The 25,571-nt window shown below is 41.3% G+C and overlaps 1 protein-coding gene across 1 annotated transcript in view; it reads right to left on the bottom strand.

Moving 5' to 3' along the window:
- Window positions 1-25,571, bottom strand: part of PRKAR2B (protein kinase cAMP-dependent type II regulatory subunit beta) — an 87,453-nt gene that overhangs the window by 25,885 nt on the left and 35,997 nt on the right. The window contains exons 3-4 of the mRNA XM_039247195.1: window positions 10,575-10,627; window positions 3,375-3,458 (exon numbers count right to left, since the gene is read on the bottom strand). Of these exons, the coding sequence (XP_039103126.1) occupies window positions 3,375-3,458; window positions 10,575-10,627 (137 nt within the window). The remainder of the gene's footprint in view (window positions 1-3,374; window positions 3,459-10,574; window positions 10,628-25,571) is intronic.

Here is a 25,571-nt window from a genome sequence, read left to right as displayed (position 1 = left end):
TAGAAGACTGTTTAAAACCACAAGCTTGGGGCGCCTGGGTGGCTTAGTCGGTTAAGCGTCCGACTTTCGCTTAGGTCATGATCTCGCGGTTCGTGGGTTCGAGCCCCGCGTCGGGCTCTGTGCTGACTGCCGGCTCAGAGCCTGGAGCCTGTTTCAGTCTGTGACTCCCTCTCTCTCTGACCCTCCCCTGCTCACGCTGTCTCTCTATCTCCTAGAAATAAATAAAACATTTAAATAAATAAATAAATAAAACCACAAGCTTAGCCTAAAATCTTCAAACTGCCATGTTTGGGGAGTTTTTTTTTTTTAATTCCAGGTGGAAATGTGTTGAGAAAAAAACATTTTTACTCATCTATATTTTACATCATTCCCAGAAGGATCTGAGAGAGTACGGAAATAAATCAAGACAGTTCAAGCTCAAACTTTTTTAAAAAGATGTTTTGGAAGCAACAATGTAAATACATTTGCTTCTTCCCTATAAAATATTCAATAATGGTAATTCATGAACTTGGTAATTTTGTGAAGGGGCTTCTTCATTTTTTCCCCCTCCCTTATGAACTGGCCTTTAAAATATATAAGACCTCAAACAAAGAAGCAAAAGAATGCTAAAAACATTTACTTTTTATAAAAATAATCACTTTAATTAAATAAAGATGCTCCTTGCCAGAATCTACTAGCCAATAGTTTTTAAAAATTATTTTAAATGTAATTTTATTATTTTAAATGCAATTTGCACAGAGCTTTAGAAGAGTTAAGCTGAAATGGCAAGAAAAATAAGCTTAGTTTAGATAGAACAGAATAGGAAGCATTTCAGGAAAGCATACCTAACAGCTATTTCACTCCCATCTGTTTATCACTTAGTGTATAGGCACTTGAATAGCAATGTCTAGACATTGCTGATGCATTAAAATGTGGGTTCAGTTCAATAGGAAAGTATGCAAACAAAATAACAGGTGAGAGTGCCAAAATCCTGAACAAGAGCATTTTCACGTCTGGCCCTAGTCTCCGCTCAGGGAAGTGTGGCTGTGGGCCAGGAGCGTCAGCCTCACCTGAGGGTCGGTGAGAAATGCAGTCTCTCGGGCTCCATGACAAACCCACTGAAGCAGACCCTGCATTTTTCACCAGATCCTCCGATGATATACAGGCAAAGCACAGCATGAGAGACACTGTTTTCAGTGAGCTCTGAAATTCTGCCATGTAAAGCTCTAGTTGAAGAATAGAGAATCTGCTTAGCTGAAGCCTACCCCAAAGGGGAAAACTGAGGATTAATTTTACAGCTCTCTTCCACACGTATGTGATGGACAAGAGTTAAATACTAAATTTGTTTAATTTCAGTGCCTGCCCCCATACACACCCAAAGTTGTATTTTTCCACTGATAATTATTTGGACTCGCAATGGTAGAAGATCATTAGAAATCACATAGTTTAATATCACCTGGGTGGCTCAGTTGGTTAAGCGTCTGACTTCGGCTCACATCAAGATCTCACGGTTCGGGGCGCCTGGGTGACTCAGTCGGTTAAAGCGGCCGACTTTGGCTCAGGTCATGATCTCGTGGTTCATGGGTTCGAGCCCCACATCGGGTTCTGTGCTGTCAGAGCCTGGAGCCTGTTTCAGATTCTATCTCCCTCTCTCTCTGCCCCTCCCCAGCTCGTCCTCTGTCTCTGTCTCAAAAATAAACGTTAAAAAAAAAAAAAAGATCTCATGGTTCACCGGTTCAAGCCCTGTGTCAGGCTCTGTACTGACAGCTCAGAGCCTGAAGCCTGTTTCAGATTCTTGTCTCCCTCTCTCTGCCCCTCCCTGCTTGTGCTCTCTCAAAAATAAATAAACATTAAAAAAAAGAAATTATAGTTTAAGCATTCTTTATTTCAAAGAACCATTACCATTCTAGACAAATGAAATGTGTGATTATTTGGAAGCCCATCAAAATTTCACAAATTCCCATTAGTCATTTATTCTATCTAGTAGTTAATACTACAAGAAAATGTTTCCATTCCTAAATGGAATTCCTAAAGTTTTGTTTCTTAGGTTCTTAATTTTTCATTAACAACCAACACCCCCATTCTTTAGAGCTCATAGTTTTGCAAATTCAGTAAGAATTCTAGAGGACCTGAGTCAAACCAGACAAGAACTTTTAACATCTGGCCCTAAATCAACATCTCCAAAGTCACAAAGTATAATCTGTGTTCCTGGAGGATGTGAAAGAAACATATGTGGTATTAGAAACAAAGAATCTTTTTTTTATGTTTACTTATTTTTGAAAGAGAAAAAGAGAGAGAGAGCTCAAGTGAGTGCAAGCAGAGGAGAGGCAGAGGAAGAGGGAGACAGAAGATCCGAGGCAGGCTCCACACTGACAGCACAGAGCCCAATGTGGGGCTCAAACCCAGGAACCGTGAGATCAGGGCCTGAGCTGAAGTCAGAGACTTAAGGGACTGAGCCACCCTGGTGCCGCAAAACAAAGGATTTTTAAAAAATGTTTCAGGGCATCATATGACCCAGTGTAGAAGATTTGGTATAATACAGTCCCTTCCTCTTTATAAAAATGCCCTTCAGAAGATCTTATCTTTAAAAGAGTAGGTGTAATTTAATGCTTTCTTCACCAGGACATCAATCTGAAAACTCTAATAGATGCTGCATGTGACAAAAAAAAAAGTTGAGTAAGCTAGAAGAGTTGACTCATTTCCCACATTTGGATCATGGCGGCAGGATCATGGTAACCCAAATGACCACAGAGCAGTGAAGAAGCATAATCTGTCATGAAGGAAGAGAACAATTAAGTCAGAATGCAGGGCAAAATGCGGACAGCATGCTCACTCACACTGAAAGAGGGTGTTCTAGAAAGCCACCCAGAACCAAAGACCAGAGATTTCGAAATCCTTACTAAAATAAATAAATAAATAAAAATAAAAGAAACCCCCCTCCTTGAAAGTCAAGTAAAATGTTACCTTTAAAATATGTGTAACAGACAAGTTTCTCCTTAAAAATATAATTACTCTTACTAGCTGGTAAGAGAGGCAATCCACCTCACCTGCACCATGCTACACCTTTGACTGGCTATACAAAGAATGCAAGGTCCTACCCTCTCTCAACTGGGCTGTTTCTCAGGGCAATGCTTGTAACAAGGAGCCTCGAGGGATGAGACAGTGTCTTCCCCAGACGGGTGCAGGCAGGCCTGCGACAAAGCACCTGTGAAGCCTGGAGCTGCGCTCCTAGAACCCAGCCCACTGCACACGCAGGCCTCCACGGTGGGGCCTCACATCACCCCGGGTGATGCCAGCTTGTAACGAGGGTAAAGTCCAAGACCCTGCCCAGTTCTTCACTCTGACGCTGGGGAAAAAAAAAAAAAAACATTTCTGATTACTGAGATCTGTCTTACCGGATCCAGGTTCTTAAACAGCAGGATGTCTTTGCAAGCCTCTTGTAATCGATTTCTTTGATCATCAGTTTTGGGATGTATAATCTAAAAGGATACCAAATTAACAATTAGTCTATTCCTCTTACTCATAAGGGGTAAAATGTCCCAGCGGGATGTTGGCGAGAAGAACGGTCAGTGCTGAGGTTCACTTTAGGTGGCCAGACACCAGTTAGCAGCCCCCTACGTAAGGGAAAGTAACAGAGCTGGTCTCTGGGAAGCGGTGCGTGTTCATCAATTCGGCTGGAATGGTTTTCAAAGGAGTGTTTCCCCCAGATTAGCAAATCCATTTAGTAAAGGTCTGTGATCGGCTCATGACTAAAGGCCCCAAAGCTCCCAGCCAGCGGGAACACACAAAAGCCAGCAGGTCACAGCAGCTGCACTGAAGACCTGCCGGCTGCCTTCATTCTGTGGAATACTCTCTCGCCAGCCTTTGATACTGCTTCACACTCTACCACTTGAGTGCGACAGTCTTTCAGGATGTTGGTCTTTCCTTCGAAACTTGGTAGTCTCTAGAAGCTAACACAGTCTTACACGTATACTGTATCAGATGTTAAATATACTTCTATGCACAACGTACCTAACTACCCCCACAGGGGGTGATTTCCCCAAGGGACTCCGTCAAAGCAGGACGCCAGGCCCGGGGAGTGTGGAGCTGAGGGAAAATTAATCCAATGGTCCCGCTGTGCTCAGTGTAGAATGAGCTCAAGGAGAACCAGAGAAGAATCTACGTTCTTCCTCAACTGTCATTCCAGGGGCGTGAAGACCAAAAGAATGCCCGCTGGAGGGTGGCCTGTCGGCTCTCTGGAGTCCCTTCTAACTAGCAGAAGGCTCACCCAACTTGAACCAAAAGGCCCACTCTTTTGTGAACACCGATAGTTTGTAACTAGAAAATGAGTGGAAACGCAAGAAACGGTCCTGCATGCAGAGGGCATGGCATCACCCTGGACCCCTAGACGCCACCTTTCCCCTTTCCTATACGAATGCGCGAAGGGTGGCCAAGGGAGCCGACATGCAGCGCCCCCTTCGGCCACCCACCGGTCCCGGGTCAGGCCAGCCACAGCCAGGAGAAGTGAGTTCTGTGCCCGTGCGTATACCGAAACTCACAACGGGAAATCAGAATCGGTGCTTCAGACCCATCTCGGGTGGCTAAAAACTGATGAAAATCACAGGCCCAAAAGAAATAACGGAAATTTATGGTATTTAGGCATTCCTTGTCTTACTGATTTCACCTTACTGTGCTTCACAGGTATGTTTACAAATGGAAGGTGTGTGGCGGCCTTGTGTTGAGCAAGTCTGTCGGCCCCATTTTTCCAACAGCATTTGCTCACTTTGTCTCCCTGTTACATTTTGGTAATTCTTAGAATACTTCAAACCTTTTCCTCATTACTGTCTTTATTATGGAGATCTGTGGTCAGTTATGAGGTGCTGGTTAACATTTTTTTAGCAATAAAGTATATTTTTAATTAAGACGTGTATGTTATTGTTTTAGACATAATGCTATTGTACATTTAACAGACTGAAATAAAGTGTAAACATAACATAACATAATTCTGCACTGGGAAACTAAAAAGTTCATTTGAGTAGCTTTGCTGCAAAATATACTTTATTTTGGTGGTCTGGAAATGAACTCCCGGTATGTCTGTCTGTGACTATTCATATACTACTCAAAAGAGTATTAGCCAGTGAGACAGGAAGTCACTGCATTTTTTCCCATATGGGTAAGATATATGCAAACTTCACCTCAAACTAGATTCTAAGATGACATATGGATACAGAAAAAGTAGACCCTGGTGCCAACTGCTTGTAAGAAATTTTTAAAATCTGGGCATTAAAAAAACATCATGCCAACCAAAATTCCTATCTCCCTACTTCAAATAAGGAAGGATAACACAATAAAACAAACAAATAAGTCACTTCTCACTTCACAAAATTCAACTAGAACTTCACACTGAAGAAATCATAAAATGTTTCCCTGCTGAAAAGCTCTGTCCTTAGAGAGAAAAAGTCGGGGATACCATGACACCCTTGCTGAAATACCTTTCTAGGCCCAAGATGGAGGCATTCCCACCCAGGGAGCAAGGTTGGCAAATCACAATTTAAATAGCTTTCCTGTCTCCATAAATACTCCAGTGCACCAGGAACACAGCACAGCCAATCCCTAAAGCCATGCCAACCCTCGGCTCTATACTTGTTTCCTCATTCCTTATTCCTCATCCTATGAAAGCTTCCTGCCTTCCACCCCATCTTGAAGTTCTCTGGACCCTTGGGAATGGAGACCGCCCCCTTCATGAAGCGTTGAAGTGTGCCTGTTTCACCCAAGTTGTCTTTCTTAGCACCACCTTGCACCTGTTTTACTCTTGTAATCAACTTACGTCCTTCTCCCCAACCATTCACTCTGTAAGGAACCCCTCACACAACAGCAGTTTCCTTTTCTCTCCTACTAATTTCATTTTTATCAATTAACACTTTTAATTTTTTTAATGTTTATTTATATTTAGAGAGAGAGAGAGAGAGAGAGCAGGGGAAGGGCAGATAGAGAGGGAGACAGAATCTGAAGCAGCTCCGGGCTCTCAGCTGTCAGCACAGAGCCCGACGTGGGGCTCAAACCTACAAACTCCGAGATTGTGATCTGAGCCAAAGTCAGATGTCTACCCGATTGAGCCACCCAGATGCCCTATGAGTTAACTTTTAAATCTTGGTTCTTCATCCTGCCACCACCGCTACCGTCTACTGCTCTCCCTTTCTTCCTCTGTCTTCTCTCCCCACCATCATTCCTCTGCATCCAGAGTCTTTTTTATCTTTTACAACAGACCCTGCATTAAAATCCTGCTCTGTGCTCTGGAAAGCAGTCAGAAATCCAGTGAATCTTTGCAGCCGTGGTGCTTCCACCCTGTAACCAACTGCTCAAAAGATGCTCCCCGCTTCTAAAGACTGTTTTCTGTTGGGTTTGGTGTGATTCTACTTGTAAGATCTGCATCTGGAAAATTAAGCCTTCAGCAATACACCCAACTGTGACTTTTCTTTTACTAAAAGCCATTTTCTTTTTTTTAATTATTAAATTTTATTTCTGATTTCAGGATAAAATCTTATTTGTTAAACAAATAGTCATAAAACAAAAACAAACACAAATAATTACGTGGCATTTATTATGTGCCAGGCACTGGTTTAAGGGCTTTAAAAATATTAACTCATTTTATCCTAGTAACCAAACCCATGAGGCAGGTAGCAATTCATGCTAAGTAAAATAAGCTAAACAGAGGAAGAAAACTACAGTTTTTTGTCCTTTGTATTTTGTCCTCTGAATTTGTCCAAGTAATTTCTTCAATGTCAGGGAAGTTCAGAGCTGCAGAACTATGTGATTCATCCCAGGCAGGTTGACTACAAAATTTATTCTCTAAACCAGGGTCAGCAAACTATGGCATGAAGGCCAAATTTCTTTTTGCATGGTCCCTAAGCTAAGAATGATTGGGAGAAACAAAAATCAAAATAATTCATAAATACATGAAAATTAGTTAAAATTCATATTCAAGTGTCCATAAATAAAGTTTTTTTGGTTTCTTCTCTATACCTAACATTGATTTTTAGTTTTTTTTAATGTTTTTATTTATTTCTGAGAGAGAGACCACGTGAGCAGGGGAAGGTCAGAGAGAGAGGGAGACACAGACTCTGAAGCAAGCTCCAGGCTCTGAGCTGTCAGCACAGAGCCCGACGCGGGGCTTGAACCCACCAACCGTAAGATCATGACCTGAGCCAAAGTCGGACGCTTAACTGACTGAGCCACCCAGGCGCCCCTATAACTAACACTGATTTTGAACTCATGACGCCAAGATCAAGAGTCACATGCTCTACCAATTGAGCCAGATAAAGTTTTAGCAGAACACAGCCACAATCATCCATTTATGTAGTCTGTGGTTGTTTTCAAGCTACAAGGGCAGAGCAAGTAGCTTCGACAAACTGTATGGCCCCCAAAGCCTAAAATATTACCTGAAAACAGAAAATTTTTCAGTAAAAAAAAAGTTTACAGAAAAAGTTTGCCAACTCTAAATCTTGGGTGTCTTTCAATTAAATAATTAGAAAACCAGTTCATTAAAAAATTTATGTAGATGTTTTCTTTAAATATAACACTGCAAATCTACTTTGGTAAAGCAAGGGTTATCTGTACAAGATATTTTCCCACTTGTCCAGTCCATTCTCCACATAGAGCTGAAGGTGATGTTTAAAAAATTTAAATTCGAGCACCGCGATGGATGCCATCACACCTACTGGGCACTAAATCCCCTGCCTTCCTCCCCCAGCTCCACCTCAACTACCGGGAGCGGCCACACTTGCCTTCCACAGTCACACCTGTCTTCGCTGGGAACTGCTCCCTGCCCCCTGCTGAGGGACTGAGGTCAACCAAAAATGGGCTTCGGGGCTTTTGGGCAAGACTCTCCCCCTCTCCACCCTCTGGTCTCACCTCAAGGAGGCCTTCTGCAACCACTCCATTTAATTAGAGACCTTGTCATGTGGGGTTGGGGTTTGTTTTCACTACTAGACCCCGTGTCTCTATCCTTTCAGTGCTCACACTTTGCAACTGTTCATTAATTTACTGGCTAAATTAATTATCTAATTCTGCTAGGAGATGGCAGGGACTTGTCCATGGTGCTCAGGACTGAACAACCCAGCACTCCACCAGATATACAGAAGGCACTCTCCCCACATTCTCTGGAGTAACATGACAAAGAAATGATCCACTCTTTTTAAAAAAAATTTTTTATTCAAGTAATCTCTGCACCCAACGTAGGATCTGAATTCATGACCCCAAACTCAAGAGTTGCATGCTTTGCTAGAAATGATCTACTCTGAAGCTTACCAGCTCTTCTCTACCAGAAGAGCTACCTGTTAGATGTATAGATAACTTGTAGATTTTCATTTTTTTTAAAGAAATCTCTATACCCAATGTGGGGCTCAAACTCACAACCAAGATCAAGAGTCACACGCTCTACCTACTGAGCCAGCCAGGTGCCCCTGTGTTTTCATTTATTAAAGGTAAAATCTAATTTGTGATTTTCCTACGTCGATCTTAAGTATTTAAATTTTCTTTGAACTCATATCAAAGAATAAATACTTATTTATACTAATCTGAGATTTAAGGATTTGATGCATAGTCTATGACATAATGCAAAACCTCCAAATGAAATGGTGCCATATCAAAATATACTATATGTTTTCTTTACATTTTCCAGTATCTGCTTAGAGCCATTAATTTTGTAATCTGTAATAGTCATTTCCAAGTGCTATGGTGTAATTTGCCTTCTGGTATCTAAGGCTAAAAAGACAGTGCAGTTCTTAGTAACATGTTCAGAGAACAGTCAACCCCAATGGAGAAAATCTGTACTTACAAAAACAGTACTTAAAGTAACATGAACGGTGTTTACAGGGGATAACCAGCGGTAAATGCCCAACCAATGGAGATTCTTCCTTGCCTAGGAACTGCCTTCACTTAAAAGTGGTGCCCAGCAGCTAAGTCTGCACCTCTTGTCCCTGGCCCCCTAGCCAAATCTGGGTCTGTGAAAAAATCTCCCAGGGAAACTGGGACTTTAAACTGAGAGACGCAGCAAAAAAGCAATAGGTAGTCAAGTCCCTTTCCATGACAGTGGTCTAAGTCCTGAACCACTGCCATGGTGAGATCTCAGACGTGGGCTGGCTTCTGTCCGCCAGCTACAGCTTGGGTTTTGGGTTTTTTTTAATTCTTCTTGTAATTCTAGAAGATTTCCAAGAATTTATCAAATAATTTTCCCCAATATTTTTTTATTTGTATCTCAATGTGACTGGGCTCTTTGGCGTAATCAAATGAATCATAACTGGCAGCACCCCTCCCAAATAAGACTGTTAGGAATTAACTGGAGTGACCGAGCCAATCACTTTACCTGTCCCAGGGAGCTAATGGTAGCTATAAACAAATGTAAAGAATGTATGTACTCTTCAAAGTCACCCATTATTGTTTCTGCCAGATATATAAATCAAGTACACAATGGAGAAGGTCTGGTTTTTCTGACTACATGAAGTGCTAACAGCATGCTACATCCTAGTAATACCTTAATCCTAAGAAAACCTAATTTCAGGCCAGAATTTGTAGACATTATCAAATTAAGTTCTGGAGGCAAACCGTGAGCTCCCCCCAACACTGGTGCTGGGAATCCCCACAGGTACAAGAACGAGGTGGGATTTTCTTTCAAGACCTTCCACATAATAGAAGACTCCTTGAACTTTCTACCGCTAGATTTTACATATATTTCAGGGAGCTTAATTATGTAATGACTTAGGGATATAGTATTTGCTTTTCCATATTAAAACTCAATCTTATTTAAGTATTTGTCAGAACTGAAGAAATAAAGTTTTGTTTATTATTTGAGGCCAAACAAAAAAGAATGAGCTCTTCCCAAGTAAGTACTCAAAAAATAAACAAAAACAAAAAAACACCAGAGAGAGAGACAAAGAGAAAGAAAGAAAAAGGAAATTAATACTTTCCATTTCCAGTTACAGTAATCTCCTATATTTAGCTTACTTTTTACTAAATAAGTAAAAGGTGAAGAGAGTGAAGGCACATAGCTTAAAAACTGCTTCAAACAAAACTGCACAAATTCTTACAAAAACATGATGGCCTTCAAGAAATTGGTTTCTGAGCAATCTATTAAGATTCACAGATTTTTAAAAGTAAGAAACTGTAAACTGACACATGAGATTTAATTCTGCTGTGATTTTGTTTGTTTCAGAATAAGCTTCTGCTGTTATAAATTAGTAGGAACAAAAAGCCTTTTCCCAGTATTTTTCTGAACTAGAAATACTATCAGAAAAATAGCATTAACGCTATGAGAAAGAGAGCTAAAACACAGCCCGGATTTTCCATCCCCAGGCTGTATTTTTGCAAAAGAAATAAAACCACAACTGGTGTTTATGTTCATCTTTCCTTTCACCCAAACAAAAAGACTTTTTTTGGAGAAAAGTAATTCTATAGAATTGGAAGTAGAAGTAAAGTATCTGAGAAAAGACTAGAAAAAAAACCCGTCAAAATACTTACATTATGCTTCCTGTAATCAATATGCCTGTTAACATCTTTTATTACTACATTCTTGATTCAATACAGGAGTACAATTTAAAATTAACTTAGTAATTACATACCCTGGACTCCGCATCATCTTCTTCTTCGTCAGGATTATAAGCTTCAGCACATACTATAAAAATAAAAATGGACATTTGATTCTTTTATCAAGAAACATACTACAATAAATATGTCTTTAAAAAAATGAACAAAAAAAGCACCATGGTACAAAACAACATTATTTCATCCAGGGCAAGCAGTGTATATATACCCCAAAACCAACTTCCTATTGCAGTTTATGAAGAGTTGATTAAAATAGAAAACTGTACTTTAAGACAACGACAATTGCTTTCTACTTTCTGTTATTCAGAGAAAACAGCTTCACTTGTTCTGCCTTCATTTCCAAGCTCTAGAAATGCACAAGATTTAAAATTTCCTCAAAGAAGAGACATCAAAAAAGTCTAAGTCTGCTATGAGATGATCAACTTAACCATACAGTTATGAGTGAGTACCTATCCTAAATTCCATAACCCGGTCTTCCAAGGGCAAATATGATTAACGTGTTCATATTCCTTTCTAGTCTTTATTCTGAGTTGAGTTTATACTGTATCCTCAGTTATAAAGCCTACTCTTTTCAACACTGTAAGAATTTCATATGCCATTAGAAACATTTTGCAAAAATTGTTTTAAATACTGCTAATTATTTATCATATGCTAAAATTAACCACTCCTGTAATGCCAGACACTTAGCTGGCTTCTATGAAAAGAAGCTGCAATAAATATCTTCATGCATAAATATTTGTCTACATTTCAGATTATGCTATCAGAATTATTCCCAAATGTTATTTTGGGGGGCTAATAGGTATGACAATTTTAAAGGCATACTTATTACCAAGCTTCCTTCTAGAGGGACTTTACCATAAAGAATGTGTAAGACTCTTCTAAACTACACAACAGAATTGGATGTTACTGCATAAAATCTCTGCCAATTTAGATGAAAAAATTATTTAAAATTTTAAAAATTATTTTGAATTTTAGAGGCACCTGTGTGGCTCAGTCAGTTAAGCATCTGACTCTTGATTTCAGCTCAGGTCATGATCTAACCGTTTGTGAGATTGAGCCCTGCGTTGGGCTCTGTGCTGACTGTTTGTAGCCTGCTTGGGATTCTCTCTCTCCTCTCCCTCAGCTCCTCTCCTTTCTCAAAATAAATAAATATTTATAAATAAATGAACAAATAAATATTATTTTGCATTTTAAACTATGTTCAAATGTTTGTAAGCTGACTCTATGCCCACTTTTGTCTTTATATATGAGGAATTTCTGTATGCATTTGGTTTTCTTTTTTTTTTTTTTAAATGTTTTATTTATTTTTAGGAGAGAGAGAGAGACAGCGTGAGCAGGGGAGGGTCAGAGAGAGAGGGAGTCACAGACTGAAACAGGCTCCAGGCTCTGAGCTGGCAGTCAGCACAGAGCCCGACGTGGGGCTCGAACCCACGAACCGTGAGATCATGACCCAAGTGAAAGTCAGACGCTTAACCGACTAAGCCACCCAGGCGCCCCTGGTTTTCTTTTTGATTTACACCAGTTTCTTAACACCACTGACCTATTTCTCACAATCATTTTATCCAGTTGGCTTTTTAACCATAATTACAAAGTCTTCACAGGCTAGGCATATTTGTTTATTTTTAATATAGTGAGATCCAGGAAGAAAATTTCTCTTTATGATTTAAACTCAACATTAAACATCACCAAAATACCACTGGTTTTGAGCTTGGAAACTCCTTTATTTATCTTACAGGATCTTACAGGTTCGTGAGTTCGAGTCCTGCACTGGGCTCTGTGCTGACAGCTTAGAGCCTAGAGCCTGGAGCCTGCTTCGGTTTCTGTCTCCCACTCTCTCTGCCCCTCCCCCACCCACACTCAGTCTGCATCAAAAAATAAAATAAAAACATAAAAAAAAAAAAAAGAACAGAGGATCAGTGGACAGCTTACAAATGTCTTTGCAGAGGCCTCAGGACTACTATATCATTAGTACCACCCTTATTATTTTTAAAGTTTTTCTCCCAATGTTTATTTATTCTTAGGAGAGAGAGAAAGAAAGAGCAGGAGAGAAGCAGAGAGAGAGAGACAGAGGAGTCGAGGGAGACACAGAATCTGAAGCAGGCTCCAGGCACTCCAATCTGTCAGCACAGAGCCTGACATGGGGCTCAAACCCACCAACTGGGAGATCATGACCTGAGCCAAAATCGGATGCTTAACCGACTGAACCACCCAGGTGCCGCAACCACCCTTATTATCATAAAACCTGACATGTGCTTTCTTTTCTCCAGGCATTACTCTATATACACCTTGGCAAGTGAGTGAATGATTCGTAACCAGGGCCAATTCTGTCCCCAGAGGACATCTGACCAAGACCAATTCTGTCCCCAGAGGACATCTGGCAATGTCTGGAGACCCTCTGATTGTCACAACTGGGGGGTGCTCAGGGGGAAGCTGCAGGCTACTGAGGGACGCCAAAGATACCAATAAACCACCTACAAGGTGCAGGGCAGCTCCCCTTCCCCACAACCCACAATCACCCGGCTCAAGCTGTCAACATACTACATTTGAGAAACCCTGACCTGGTGTGTATTTTCTCATTCAATCTCACAACAATCCTAAGGTAGGTTTTCTATCAGCACTTGACAGATGAAAGGCTAGGGCAGGGAGCGTTTGTGCATCCTGGCCCAGATCACACACTCGGGTTGGACAGAGCCGACACCTGATCACAGTGTTGTCTAGCTGGCCCCAAAGCCCTTCTTCTTAGCTCCTCTTCTGCTCTGCATTTGACTCTGGTGAATTTACCAGATAATGCCTGGACTTCAGCCTGCTATCTCAGAAACTGAACAGACGGGGCAGGGGGGGGGCTGTCTCTCAGGGGCAAGCTCCCACGAAAACACCTCACTGATGCCTATCACCAGAATGCCAATTTAGTTACTCAGCCCTGAATCAAGTCAGCATGACCAGCTCTCTCCCTGCAGGAAGACCATGGAAGAAGCCAAATCACAGTTAAAAGGCTGCTGGATGAGAATAGCTAAGAGGCAGAGAGTGTGCCTAATAAAGTGAGTGTTTAGTGGCATCAGGTCCGGGGCAGCGAGAGGCTTCCACAGACACCCATACAGAGGGTCCCAGCTCTTCTGGCCTCCACACTTTAACCCTGTTGGCTGCAACTCTCCCTAAGAGCTACTTCTAAGCTTGGATCTGTACCTCTGTTTCCACAGATGAGCAACCCCGCAGGCAGGAGTGCAAAATGAAAACACAGCCCCGTGATCAAAAACTAAGAATCTCAAGAGGGAAACAACAGAACATGAGCTCAAACTCCAGGCCCTTATGAATACGGGGCCCATGAGGTCTGCCTGCTAATGGAATCAACAAGCTCAATGAGCTGATACAGCAGGTAAAACCCTTGAGGGGTGATCTTAAATTTTAATTCACAGAGGGCAACCTTAATCCTCTAATCTCTAAATTCCAATCCCCTAAACTCTGACTAAAAATCATGAGGAGTAAAGAATCTATTATATTTCTGAATAGCTTATTAACTGTCCCAGTATTATTTGTTACTTAACACCCTTTTAATCTGTGATACGTATTTTATTGCTTGTTTGTGGGCTGACTATTTCCTTGAACTATTTACTGCGCCAATATTACAAGGCTTTAGTTCTTGGCATTTATGTGCCACTGTTTCACTACATTATAGTTCATCTACCTCCTTCTACAGCCAAATCAAAACACAGCACATGCAGTCTTGTACACTGTCACGGTGTCCCCGTCCCCTTATCTTCTCGTGTACTGTCTCCTGGGACCGAACTCCTTTCCAAACCATCCCTTCTCTCCAGCGCCAACTAAAAAGTCAGACAAGAGCCACCCTCCTGAGAGCTAGTTTAGGAAAACCCACTTCTGTGCTCCCTTCGCCCCAACCCAAAACCATGGGCAGAGATCACACTCTGTACTCTCCTAAAGTGGTTACCAGCGCTTTCCCCTTGAGGCTGGGACTTACAGCCCTTTAGGAGTTAACCGGGTGCTACTGTTGCCTCGCTATTTCCTTAGCATGGGCCTGGCACGCTGCCTGGCTGAAGGCATACTTTTTTGAATGAATGAATGATTAATGAACAAACAAGTTTGCAAGGTTTTTGAGGGCAGAGATGATACCTTGTTTAAATATCTCCTACATGGCAATGAGAAATAATGAAATCTGGCCATCTGTAGCCAGAACATGAATGGAACTTGAGGGTGTTATGCTAAGGGAAATAAGTCCGGCAAAGAAAGACAGATACCTTCATCTGTTTTTACTCCCATGTGGAACAGGAAAAACTTAACAGAGGACTACAGGGGAGGGGAAGGGGAAAAAAATAGTTAAGGAGAGGGAGGGAGGCAAACTATAGGAGACTCTTAAACATGGAGAACACACTGAGGGCTGATGGGGGTGGGGGAGGGGAAAGTGGGGGATGGGCATGGAGGAGGGCACTTGTGGGGATGAGCACTGGGTGTTTATATGAAAATCAACTTGACAATAAATTATATTAAAAAACAGTTAAAAAAAAATAAAAAAATAAATAAATAAAAAACAGATCTCCTAACAGTCCATCTGCATTATAGACTATCCAACACAAGTAGAATAAATGAATAAAAAGTTGTCCTTCTTTGCTAAAATGCCTTACACCATTTGTCCAAGAAATGGGAACGGAGGGAAATGAGAACCTTTTGTCTGTTCACCAAGTGGCGTGACACAGAGAATAGAAGCTCAGTAAATATATGTACAAGGAACGAATGGACGAAGGCTCTGTGTCTGGAAGGACCCTCAAACCTAAGCCTCCAGACACTATAAGCTGTCAAGCATTCTTTCAAGGATGTATTTATGGCACCCCTCCTGGGCAATCTGAAATTGAGCCTGAAACTATATATTCTCTTCTTTGCTCAACAATTACACAGTAGTAAGGGCCAGCCTTATTCCTTAAGTGAACGCTATATTGAGGCTTTCCTGTTATATTTACATTATCTATTTGATTAGTCATCTAGAATGTCTAAGAATTTAATTTGATCCCCACATTGTACTGTGATATGCATGTATTATGTAGCCAGACACCTGTCACAGTTAAGAGGACAGAACAGGAAAGTGGGAACTAAACTGATTGCATCTTCCGGAGCTTGGCCCTCAATTTTCTCATGCAACACACACACACACACACACACACACACACACACACCTGCACACAGTTAACCCATGAACAATGAAGGGGTTGGGGGAGACAACCCCCCTGCAGTTGAAAATCCACATATAACATTTTTTAAAAGTAGGCTTCACATCCAGCGTGGAGCCTAACATGGGACTTGAACTCACAACCCAGAGATCAAGATCGAGAGTTGAGGCTCAGCCAACTGGGCCACCCAGGTGCCCCTAAAAAATCCACATATAACTTTTGACTATCTGAAAACTTTAGAAATAGCCTACAGTTGACTGGAAGTCTTACTGATAACATACACAGATAATTAACCCACATTTTGTATGTCATATGTGTTATACACTGTATTCTTATAACAAAGAAGGCTAGAGAGAAGAAGATGTTACTAAGAAAATCTTAAGGAACAGAAAATACATTTATAGTATGGTGATGCTATACCATGTTTACTGAAAAACAAAAATCCATGTATAAGTGGACCAGAACAGTTCAAACCTGTTGTTGCTCAAGGGTCAATTGCAGTGACAGCCAAGGTTAAAGGATCTTTTTCCACCATGATACCGAATACATGTCGTTTTTCCAACAGCACTTTGCCAACTCTCGGATACCAACTAGGTTGTCTACCAATTCAATTTAATTGGTACTGTCTACCTGATGTTAGAGTCAGATCCCACAAGTCAAAGGGGCTCAGTCTTGCAAGACCACCCTCAACTTCAGATGCTGCTCTCAATCCCCAGTCCACCAACCAGTTATAAACTGAGGGTTTTACAACTCCTTCCCTCTGGTTCCATAATTCTCTAGAATGAATCACAGAACTCAGGAAAGTGTCTTCCTTATTACTCTTATTGGCTTATTATAAAGGGACAACTCAAGAACAGCCAATGGAAGAGTTCCATAGGTCAAGGTATGGGGAAGGGGCACAGAGCCTCCACGTGCTCTCTGGGTAAGGCGCCCTCCCAACGCTCTGATGTGTTCTCCAATCTGGAAGCTCTCAACCTTGTCATCTAGGGTGGGTTTCTTTTTTCTTTAATGTTTATTTATTCTGAGAGAGAGAGAGAGAGAAAGAGAGAGAGTCCCAAGCAGGCAGGCTCCCAGCTCTCAGCACAGTGCCCAACATGGGGCTCGATCCCACAAACCATGAGATCATGACCTGAGACCAAACCAAGAGTCGGATGCATTAACAACTAAGCCACCCAGGCGCCCGCTGTCATCTAGGGTTTTATTACACAGGCACAAATGATGAAATCACTGGCTAATGGGGATTAACTCCATCTCCAGTCTCTTTCCCAGAGGTTGGGGTTTGGGCTGAAAAGTTCCAAGCTTCTAATCAAAGTTGGTTCTTTCTGGCAACCAGCCCCCATTTTCAAGCTATCTAGAAGCCCCTCATCCAAGAGTCACTGTGCACCAAAGAAATTCTTCTCACTCAGGAGATTCTCAGGGTTTGAGGGGCTCTGTGCCAGGGGCCCAGGACAAAGACTAAGTACCCCCCTTATTAAACTGCACAAGGAATTACAGCACCTCCCAGGGGTTTTCACCACGTGCCCACTATACCTTGTTGGTAACGTATAAAAATTAGTACAAACAGCTCTGCATCAGACAAGTTTATATAACCGGTGCTAGCTTTCTGCCTAACAAAGCATAAAGGAGCCAGCCTGAAATCCGTGAGCCACTCCACTGGGCCTCAGCACCTGGCACAGAGCCCTGTGCACAGTACACCCTCAATAAATATTTGTCAAAGGAGCAAAAAGCAAATGTGGTCTGTACAGAGAAACTGCATGGTTTAAAGGCATTTAACCTAGAAAAAAATTGATTTCTATAAAATACATAACAGTTACTTTTCCATTGTTCTCAGTACACTAAGGTTTTAGCATATGTATTTAAATGATAATCAGCTTAAAATAAAGCTCTGATAAAAGCACAGGTGTATTAGACAACAGAGTTCTGCTGCAATATGGCTAAACTTAGCTTATTGAAGTGGAAATGCCCTCCTACAAAAGGAAAAAAAAATTTACCTTTACAAATACTAGTAAAAGGCATGCATTCTCAAGCAAGATTAGCTGGGTGAGAGCACAAAAAAGCTTATTTTTTTTTTTGGATAAAGCACCTATATACACACAATACACAAACAGACATAGTCCATGAGTGGTATTAAAATTCACTGTGGAGGTGGGAGGGATAAGGGACAGGAGCCTAAAAAGGCTTGGGAGAGAGACAGTAATAAAAGTAAGACTGAGAAGCACTGGGATAAGATGCACTATTCCAGCCAAATAAAGGCACACTGACAGTCAACAGACTCTTCCCTCTCCCTGCCTCATCCACATTTCTGCCCCGGGAGGGGTGGTGTCCATCTACTCTGACACATCAGTGAAGATTCTAACTGGAAATTCACAGAACAAAGGCATTTGGACACATCTAACAATGGAGAAGATCATATTGTGATCCCAAATCATGTTCAAGCAAAAGTACCCATTGGAATTCTTTTTTTTTTTTTACATTTTTATGTTTATTTTTTATTTATTTGAGAGAGAGAGCGCATGTGCACATGGGAGGTTCAGAGAGAGAGGGAGAGAGAAAATTTCAAGCAGGCTCTACACTGTCCGTGCAGAGCCCAAAGTGGGGCTTGAACCCATGAACTGTGAGCTCATGACCTGGGCTGAAATCAAGAGTCAGACCTGAACCACCTGAGCCACCCAGCCACCACTCCATTGGAATTCTTGGTCATCATTTTAAAAAACAGTTCGGAAGTGCCTGAGCAGCTCAGTTGGATAAGTGCCAGACTTCGGCTCAGTTCATGATCTCACAGTTTGTGGGTTCAAGCCCCGTGTTGGTCTCTGTGCTGACAGCTCAGAGCCTGGAGCCTGCTTCTGATTCTGTGTCTCCCTCTCTCTCTGTCCCTGTCCCATTTAAGTTCTGTCTCTCACTCTCTCTCTCTCTCAAAAATAAATAAACATTAAAAATAATTTCTTTTAGAGTTTGCGGAATTTGGGATATGATGCAGAGGAAAAGAATGCTTTAGAAGCACAGGGAAAAAGGAGTGACCAGGTGCTCAGAAGACAGAGAAGGCTTCATAGAGAAAGAAACCCCCTAGCAGTCAATGAGCAATGGGAAAGAGTCTGAGAAAACAGAAGACATTTGGTTTGGTGTGGCATTTCTAGTACTTAGAAAAGTGGCTGCAGGCACACAGTCAATAGGAACAAAAAGGGGTGAGGAAATGAACAGGCATTTTAGTGGTGACAAAGGTAGGATTTTATTTTGATCCTAGACCTAGTGAAACTGCATCTGTCTGGGTAGGCTGGCTTATACTACAGTAACAAGCATTCCCAAATGTGAGTGACTTAAAACAAAAGTTTCCTTCTTGCTCACAGGATATGTCCATCTCAGGACAGTGGGTACTTCACTCCATGTCATCTCTGTTGAAGGCTGCAGGCCAACAGAGCCTCCCTCCATCATTTAGAATGCCATCAATCCCCAAGGCAGTGGCAAATTGCTCACTGGCTCCGGGTTCAAGACCCAGCCCCAAAACATGGCACCTCATTTTGACTGCATTAAGCTGAAGGAGTCTGACAAAACCACATAAGCAAGAAAGTCATTCTGACCTCCCCCACATTGCCCTTTTCCCTGAAATCTCCCAGGTGAAAGATACCTTTCCTGTACTAGGAGGAAGGGAGACATCCATCCTTATCACGAGAGACAAGGAAAGTTTGGGCCGAGATGGCTGTATAAACAACCCTTGTTGGGGCACTGGGGTGTCGTCTGACTTTGCCTCAGGTCATGATCTCTCGGTTTGTGTGTTGGAATCCCACATTGGACTCTGTGCTGACAGCTCGGAGCCTGGAGCCTGCTTTGGATTCTGTGTCTCCCTCTCTGCCCCTCCCCTGCTTGCACTCTATCTCTGTCTCTCTCTCTCTCTACACAGACAGATAGATATAGATAGATAGATAGATAGATAGACAGACAGATAGACCTATATATATCTTTCTCTCAAAAATAAACATTTTTAAAATAATTTTTTAAATTTAAAAAACCTTGCTATTTCTTGATCATTTACTACCAAAAGCCAAACCTCTTTGTGTCTCATTAATATTTTACAAACTTATTGTCACCTCAAAGATATAAAAGCTTCCTGCTCTAGTCACTTGTTTGGGTCTTCGTTTTCTTGTGAAGGACCATACATACATGTAAAAATTCAAACGTATGTAAGTTCTCCTGTTAATCTTATGTGAGTTTCTTAGGCCCAGCCAGAACCCCAAAGAGGCTACAGGAGAATTTTTCCTCCCCTACATTCCTAAAGCTTCTGCTGGAAGTGATACATGTCACTTCTGCCAAGAAGAAAAACATAATTACAGTTCACAGGACAAGTGACACGGCCATTCTTAACTTCAGGGACAGGGACCTGTATCTCACTCACCATGTGCTCAGAGGAGAGAAAATCAGAAAATTACGAAAAGCCCCTAATGAGCAGAGAAACCACCTGCTGGCCCTAAGCCCAAGGTTTCCTCTCTCATCCTATCGCTTAGAAGGGGAACAGTCAGAGTATTGAAATCAACCTCACAGTTTACTTCAAAATGAGGATACAGGGGCGCCCGGGTGGCTTAGTCGGTTAAGCGTCCGACTTTCGCTTAGGTCATGATCTCGCGGTTCGTGGGTTCGAGCCCCGCGTCGGGCTCTGTGCTGACTGCCATCTCAGAGCCTGGAGCCTGTTTCAGAGTCTGTGTCTCCCTCTCTCTGACCCTCCCCTGCTCATGCTGTCTCTCTCTCTCTCTCCTAGAAATAAATAAAATTAAAGTTCTTATTAAAAATCTACAGACTAAGGGCATCTTGCTGGCTCAGTCAGTTAAGTGTCCAATTTGGCTCAGGTCATGATCTCACGGTTCATTAGTTCAAGCCCCGCATCAAGGGCTGTCCTGACAGCTTAGAGCCTGGAGCTTTGGAGTCTGTGTCTCCCTCTCTCTCTGCCCCTCCCCTACTTGTGTTCTCCTTCTCTCTCAAAAGTAAATAAACATTTTTTAAAAATCTACATACTAAGGCTCATAAACTCTGAACAGAATCATTACAATTTCCTTAAAACTGCCTTCCAAGTATTAATTGAATATTTAGTCATTTATCATACAATTTAACATTTCAATATTTCTTGCATCAAAATATTAAAAGTTATTATAATCTACCATTACTGCTTACAATTCAGCTACAAAGAGAGCACTATAAATATGCTGTACCTATTTTGCAGAAATGTTGGCAGGCTTCATTAAATAGTACGTACATGAATATTTAATTCCCAGATCAGTTATGTTCATGTCAGCAGAATCTTACTATAGAGATTTTAGCCAACATGTTTAACTCTATAACCCTGTCTTGGTGAAGTGACAGAAACAGTTTCTACCTAATCTAGTTGTTTTTCTTCTCCACAAGGTTATCGATAGGGCTTTAAGAATCAATCCCTCCCAAACCACCTTCAGGTTCTCTGTAAAATTCTGTCGTAAATCTTCATTCAAGTAGGTTCCTAAATTATCCCTGACATACAATTACCAACCCTAAAAAAGGTCTATAAAATTTTTCCTGTTATTTCCACTATAAAACAACCTACTGTCACATAAGCATTTTAGCTTCACACATTTCATTCAACTGCCCTGATTCATTGTTTTTGCTGCCCTTTCAACAAGAGATATTTAGAGTAAGACTTCATAACTTATGAATTCAATTCTATGTTTTTGTTTCTAAAACCAATTCTCCCCCATCTGTATACCACTCCACTTTAAGTGATTGTAAATCAGGAACAAGTCACATCTCACAAATAAACCATCATGCTCAGTGTCACTGAAGTACAGAAATGACCAGTAATAGAGAGCTTTAAACAAATGAGAATTTGCTCATCATTTGCTGTTTTCCTATTATTAAAGCTATGAAAACCAAAACCTCCTTTAATCGGTTCCCAAGAAATGTATGGATGTTTCTTCAAAACTGCCTCCAAAGCAAAAAATAAAGTCCTGTCAGAACTCAGATACATATGGTAAGTGAATTTTTATTCTAGAGTTGGGCTCCAAGGTATTTTAAAACCTTAGTTATAAAGTATGTGGATTCAATCATTGCATTTACCCCCAACCCATTTTCTTTTCACCACATGCTCTACACATATGCGTTCAGTTCCTGAAACTATCACCTCTTTTTTTAAAATATTTTTTACTGCCTCTGATTTTTTTTATTTTTTTTAACGTTTATTCATTTTTTGAGGGACAGAGCGTGAGTGGGGGAGGGGCAGAGAGAGAAGGAGACACAGAATCTGAAGCAGGCTCCAGATCTCAACACAGGGTTTGAATTCACAAACCGTGGAATCATGACCTGAGCCAAGGTCCAATGCCCAACCGACTGAGCCGCCCAGGCGCCCCGTATTACCGCTTTTGATAATTAATTTTATAAGAGGTAAGACGCAATTAAGAGGACAAGGCATTTAACAGGTTTATAAAAAGAATCACGTCAAGACGGCAGGTTTCTGAACTTTGTACACAGTACCACTATTCACATACTAAGCTCAGAGAACAGAGGAGTACCACATGAGCTCCCACTCCCTCTCACATGGAACAGTGATCTTCCTCTAGTTGCTAATGCTCCTTTCATCAGCTAAGGATATAAGAAAACTCAACAATGTGCAAGATCGAAGAAATGGCAAGGACATGTAATCAAAGAAGCCAACATGTGGGTATTTTCCAAATAAGACATTCCAAGTAAATTTTCATTAACAGAAAGAATAAAAACTTATAAATGACCAAGAATAAGGTGAAGAGATACTACAAAAAGGGTCTGAGGCATAATTCTGAGGAAAATATATTTTGATAACCATCAATATTTTAAAGCCTATCTACAAGTTTACTATTTTTAAGTTTTTTTGTTTTTTTGTTTTTTGGAGAGAGTGCATGCACAAATGGGGGAGGGGAAGAGACAGAGAAAGAGAAAGAATCCCAAGTAGGTTCCACACTGTCAGCATAGAGCCAGACATGTGGCTCAAACCCACAAACCATGAGATCATGACCTCGGCTGAAATCAAGAGTCGGATGCTTAACTGACTGAGCCACCCAGGTGCCCCTGTACATGTTTACTATTAATTACTGTAATTCCTCAATGATACTCTCCATAACTACTGAATAGCAGATAGCAATTAGGTCCATTTGTTCTAGAGGATAGTAACATAATAGAAATTATATTTGTGTTTTGCTGAAATAGTCTAATGAGGATTTGAGCATTATATTTGATGAATATTATGGGTCTTCAGAAATTAACATCCAAGGAGAAATCAAAAAAGAATTTTCATGCTTTAAAAGTTAACAAACAGCTTCTTAAGAGCAAAAAAGCTCAGTTCTTGGCATTTAATTTTGGTCTGAGGCCTTGGATCACATTAAAGTAATATGAATATAAATACTAGCTGATAATGAACGATACACCCATATATACATATACCAAAACACAATTTCGCCCTTCAGGTGTAGTAGAGCTGGGGCAACTTAAAGCTTCTGAATAATTTTGTTTACTGTTTTTGATACTAATGCTGCTTAACATGTACCTAAGGAAAAATTACAGGAATAGAAACACTACAGGGATTCTTCTCATTATTAAGAAATTTTCAGGACCAGTATCATTTGATCAGATGGTTCTAGGATGTGAAATCCCACATAAGGCCGCTGCTGAAGATGGTCATACGGTCCCACAGTAAGTCCACAACAGTGGGCTTTCCCTCTAGCATTAAAACTGACTGCTTTTTCTTCTGCTAAGCACTTCAAGTTGCTGCAGGCTGACATTCAGAAGCCACAATGTATGGAAAATTGATACCTTTAAACCCTAAAACACTTATACCCAAGAGGCATGCAGGAACAGAGACCCTCACCCACCGACGGCACAAACTCAGAATGGAATGTCTACATGCTCCCTCGAGCTCATGCTCTCCGCAGAGTGTGCATCGTGGGATCAGAGCTGAATTCACCATGATCCGACTCTGCCAAACTGTCCTCTAACTGGCTCGTCTGCGATGAGGGACAGAAGCAGAAAAATGTTCATCTTTAGCCTAGAGGGCTGACCTATAGCCTGCATAGTTCTGATAAGGTTCAAATACATACTGGTTGCTACATTCTTAAAGGGTGCTTGCACAGCTGCGTGTACATCTCACCGATACTTAATATTGAGCTGTGTGATATACACCAGAGAAATCTCGCCGAAGTAGTTTTATGAGTATAAATTCAAGGAAACATTTATGATCTAATACTCTCATATATCCCCTCCCCCTTAAGCACTAAACATATAACCACCAGCTTCATACAGCAGCAAAAGGGCACCTCTTTCTGCCCACAGGCCCTGTCTCTGTGGTATAGTAAAAGCGCCTGTTGGCACTGAAAAGGTCTCACGAATTCTTTCTTGACCCCACATCAATGGGTCCAAGGTCATGGGTATATGGCCAGCTCCTCCAGGGGATGGGACACAAAGCTAAATCTTCACCTCTAGCAACCTCACGGTATGCACAGAACACTGCCTTGCAAATGGTGAACAAAAATGGTTTTTAATTTAAATGAAGTGACAGCACAACTAAGGAGATATGAAGTCAATCCCTTCCATAGTTACCAGAGTGTAAACCTTTCAAAAACAAATATTTTGTGCACACACACACACACAAAACCGGTCTCCTCACAAATTAAAAACCCTTGCAAGTCTAGGAGAAAAAAACCCCGATATTTAAATTCAGTAATTTTGCATAATAGGAGGGAAGCAGGTGGCTGGCTGTTGTACTGTTCTAAAGAAAAATAACATCAAAAACACAGTTTATAAGAAGAAAATTACAGTGACCTTTAGCCTCCCACATTATCTCTTGGGAAAATATGTGATATAAATGTAGAGTATTATTTCTTCTTTGGGGCTTTTTTCCTTTAGTAGCTAGATGAACTGATATGCAAGATAATAGTTCCATTCTTTTGAAAAGAAGCGACTTCTTTCTGGTATTGTTAGTTACTGTCATTCTATGTGTAAAGTATTATGCTACCCTAAAATGGTAATGTTTTTCAACAGAAAAAGACACATCCCAATGGGTCACCTGCAGTCGCACAGGCAGGTGGTGAAACAGGTCACTTGAGCTTCCCTCACACAGGGCTCAGGGATTGGCAACTATCTCTGATTTGCAAAAGTACAGAGTTTAGCTACAGATGTCCCCTCAGGCTGGAGGGGCCAACGGAGAAGCTGTCTTGGACAAAGAAAGACACCAGCTTCTTCAGAGCAGCCAGTCCCACCTAATAATGAGCTAGCAGACAGGATTCTAATAATCCAAAATGGGTCAGCCGAAATTAGTCGCAAGCGAGGTCAGTCTTCTGAGCCCTGTGTCACAGCAGATCCCAGACGGGCAAATAAGCCAGCTTTTAGATCAATCCAAGATGGGTAGGCTAATTAATTAGAACCTTTTCCTAGGATTTGTGGGGGCTTGAATCACAGAGAATGCCAGGTCAGTCTCTTTCTGGTGCCTGTTGGTCTAAGGCGTGGAGTTGTGGTGGCCTACCCCCCCCCCCCATGGGGAAAGCGGCCTCCAGCAAGAGAGAATCACAGGATATGGATGGAGAGATTCCTAACAGTTCCAGCTCCTCTTAAGGCCCAGCTACCTTCTTGCCATCCCTGGTGGCTCCATGATTTTGTGAGCACCCCACCTGCTATTTCAATAAACTTCCATTTTCACTTGGTTGAATTCCATGTGCTTTTCAGTTGCTGACAAGCAAGGGAACATCAAAAATTAAGGAGAAGCCCAGTTTAAAAAGATATCAGGACAAGGAAAAAACAAGATAACAAAGTTCCAACCAACTGCCAAAAGTAAGAATAACACCATAGAGTAGTCATTGATAA

The sequence above is a fragment of the Hyaena hyaena genome, unplaced genomic scaffold (assembly GCF_003009895.1).
Source record: "Hyaena hyaena isolate Hyena2069 unplaced genomic scaffold, ASM300989v1 scaffold_294, whole genome shotgun sequence".
Lineage (NCBI taxonomy): Eukaryota > Metazoa > Chordata > Mammalia > Carnivora > Hyaenidae > Hyaena > Hyaena hyaena.
This window is presented reverse-complemented; position numbering and strand designations above follow the sequence as displayed.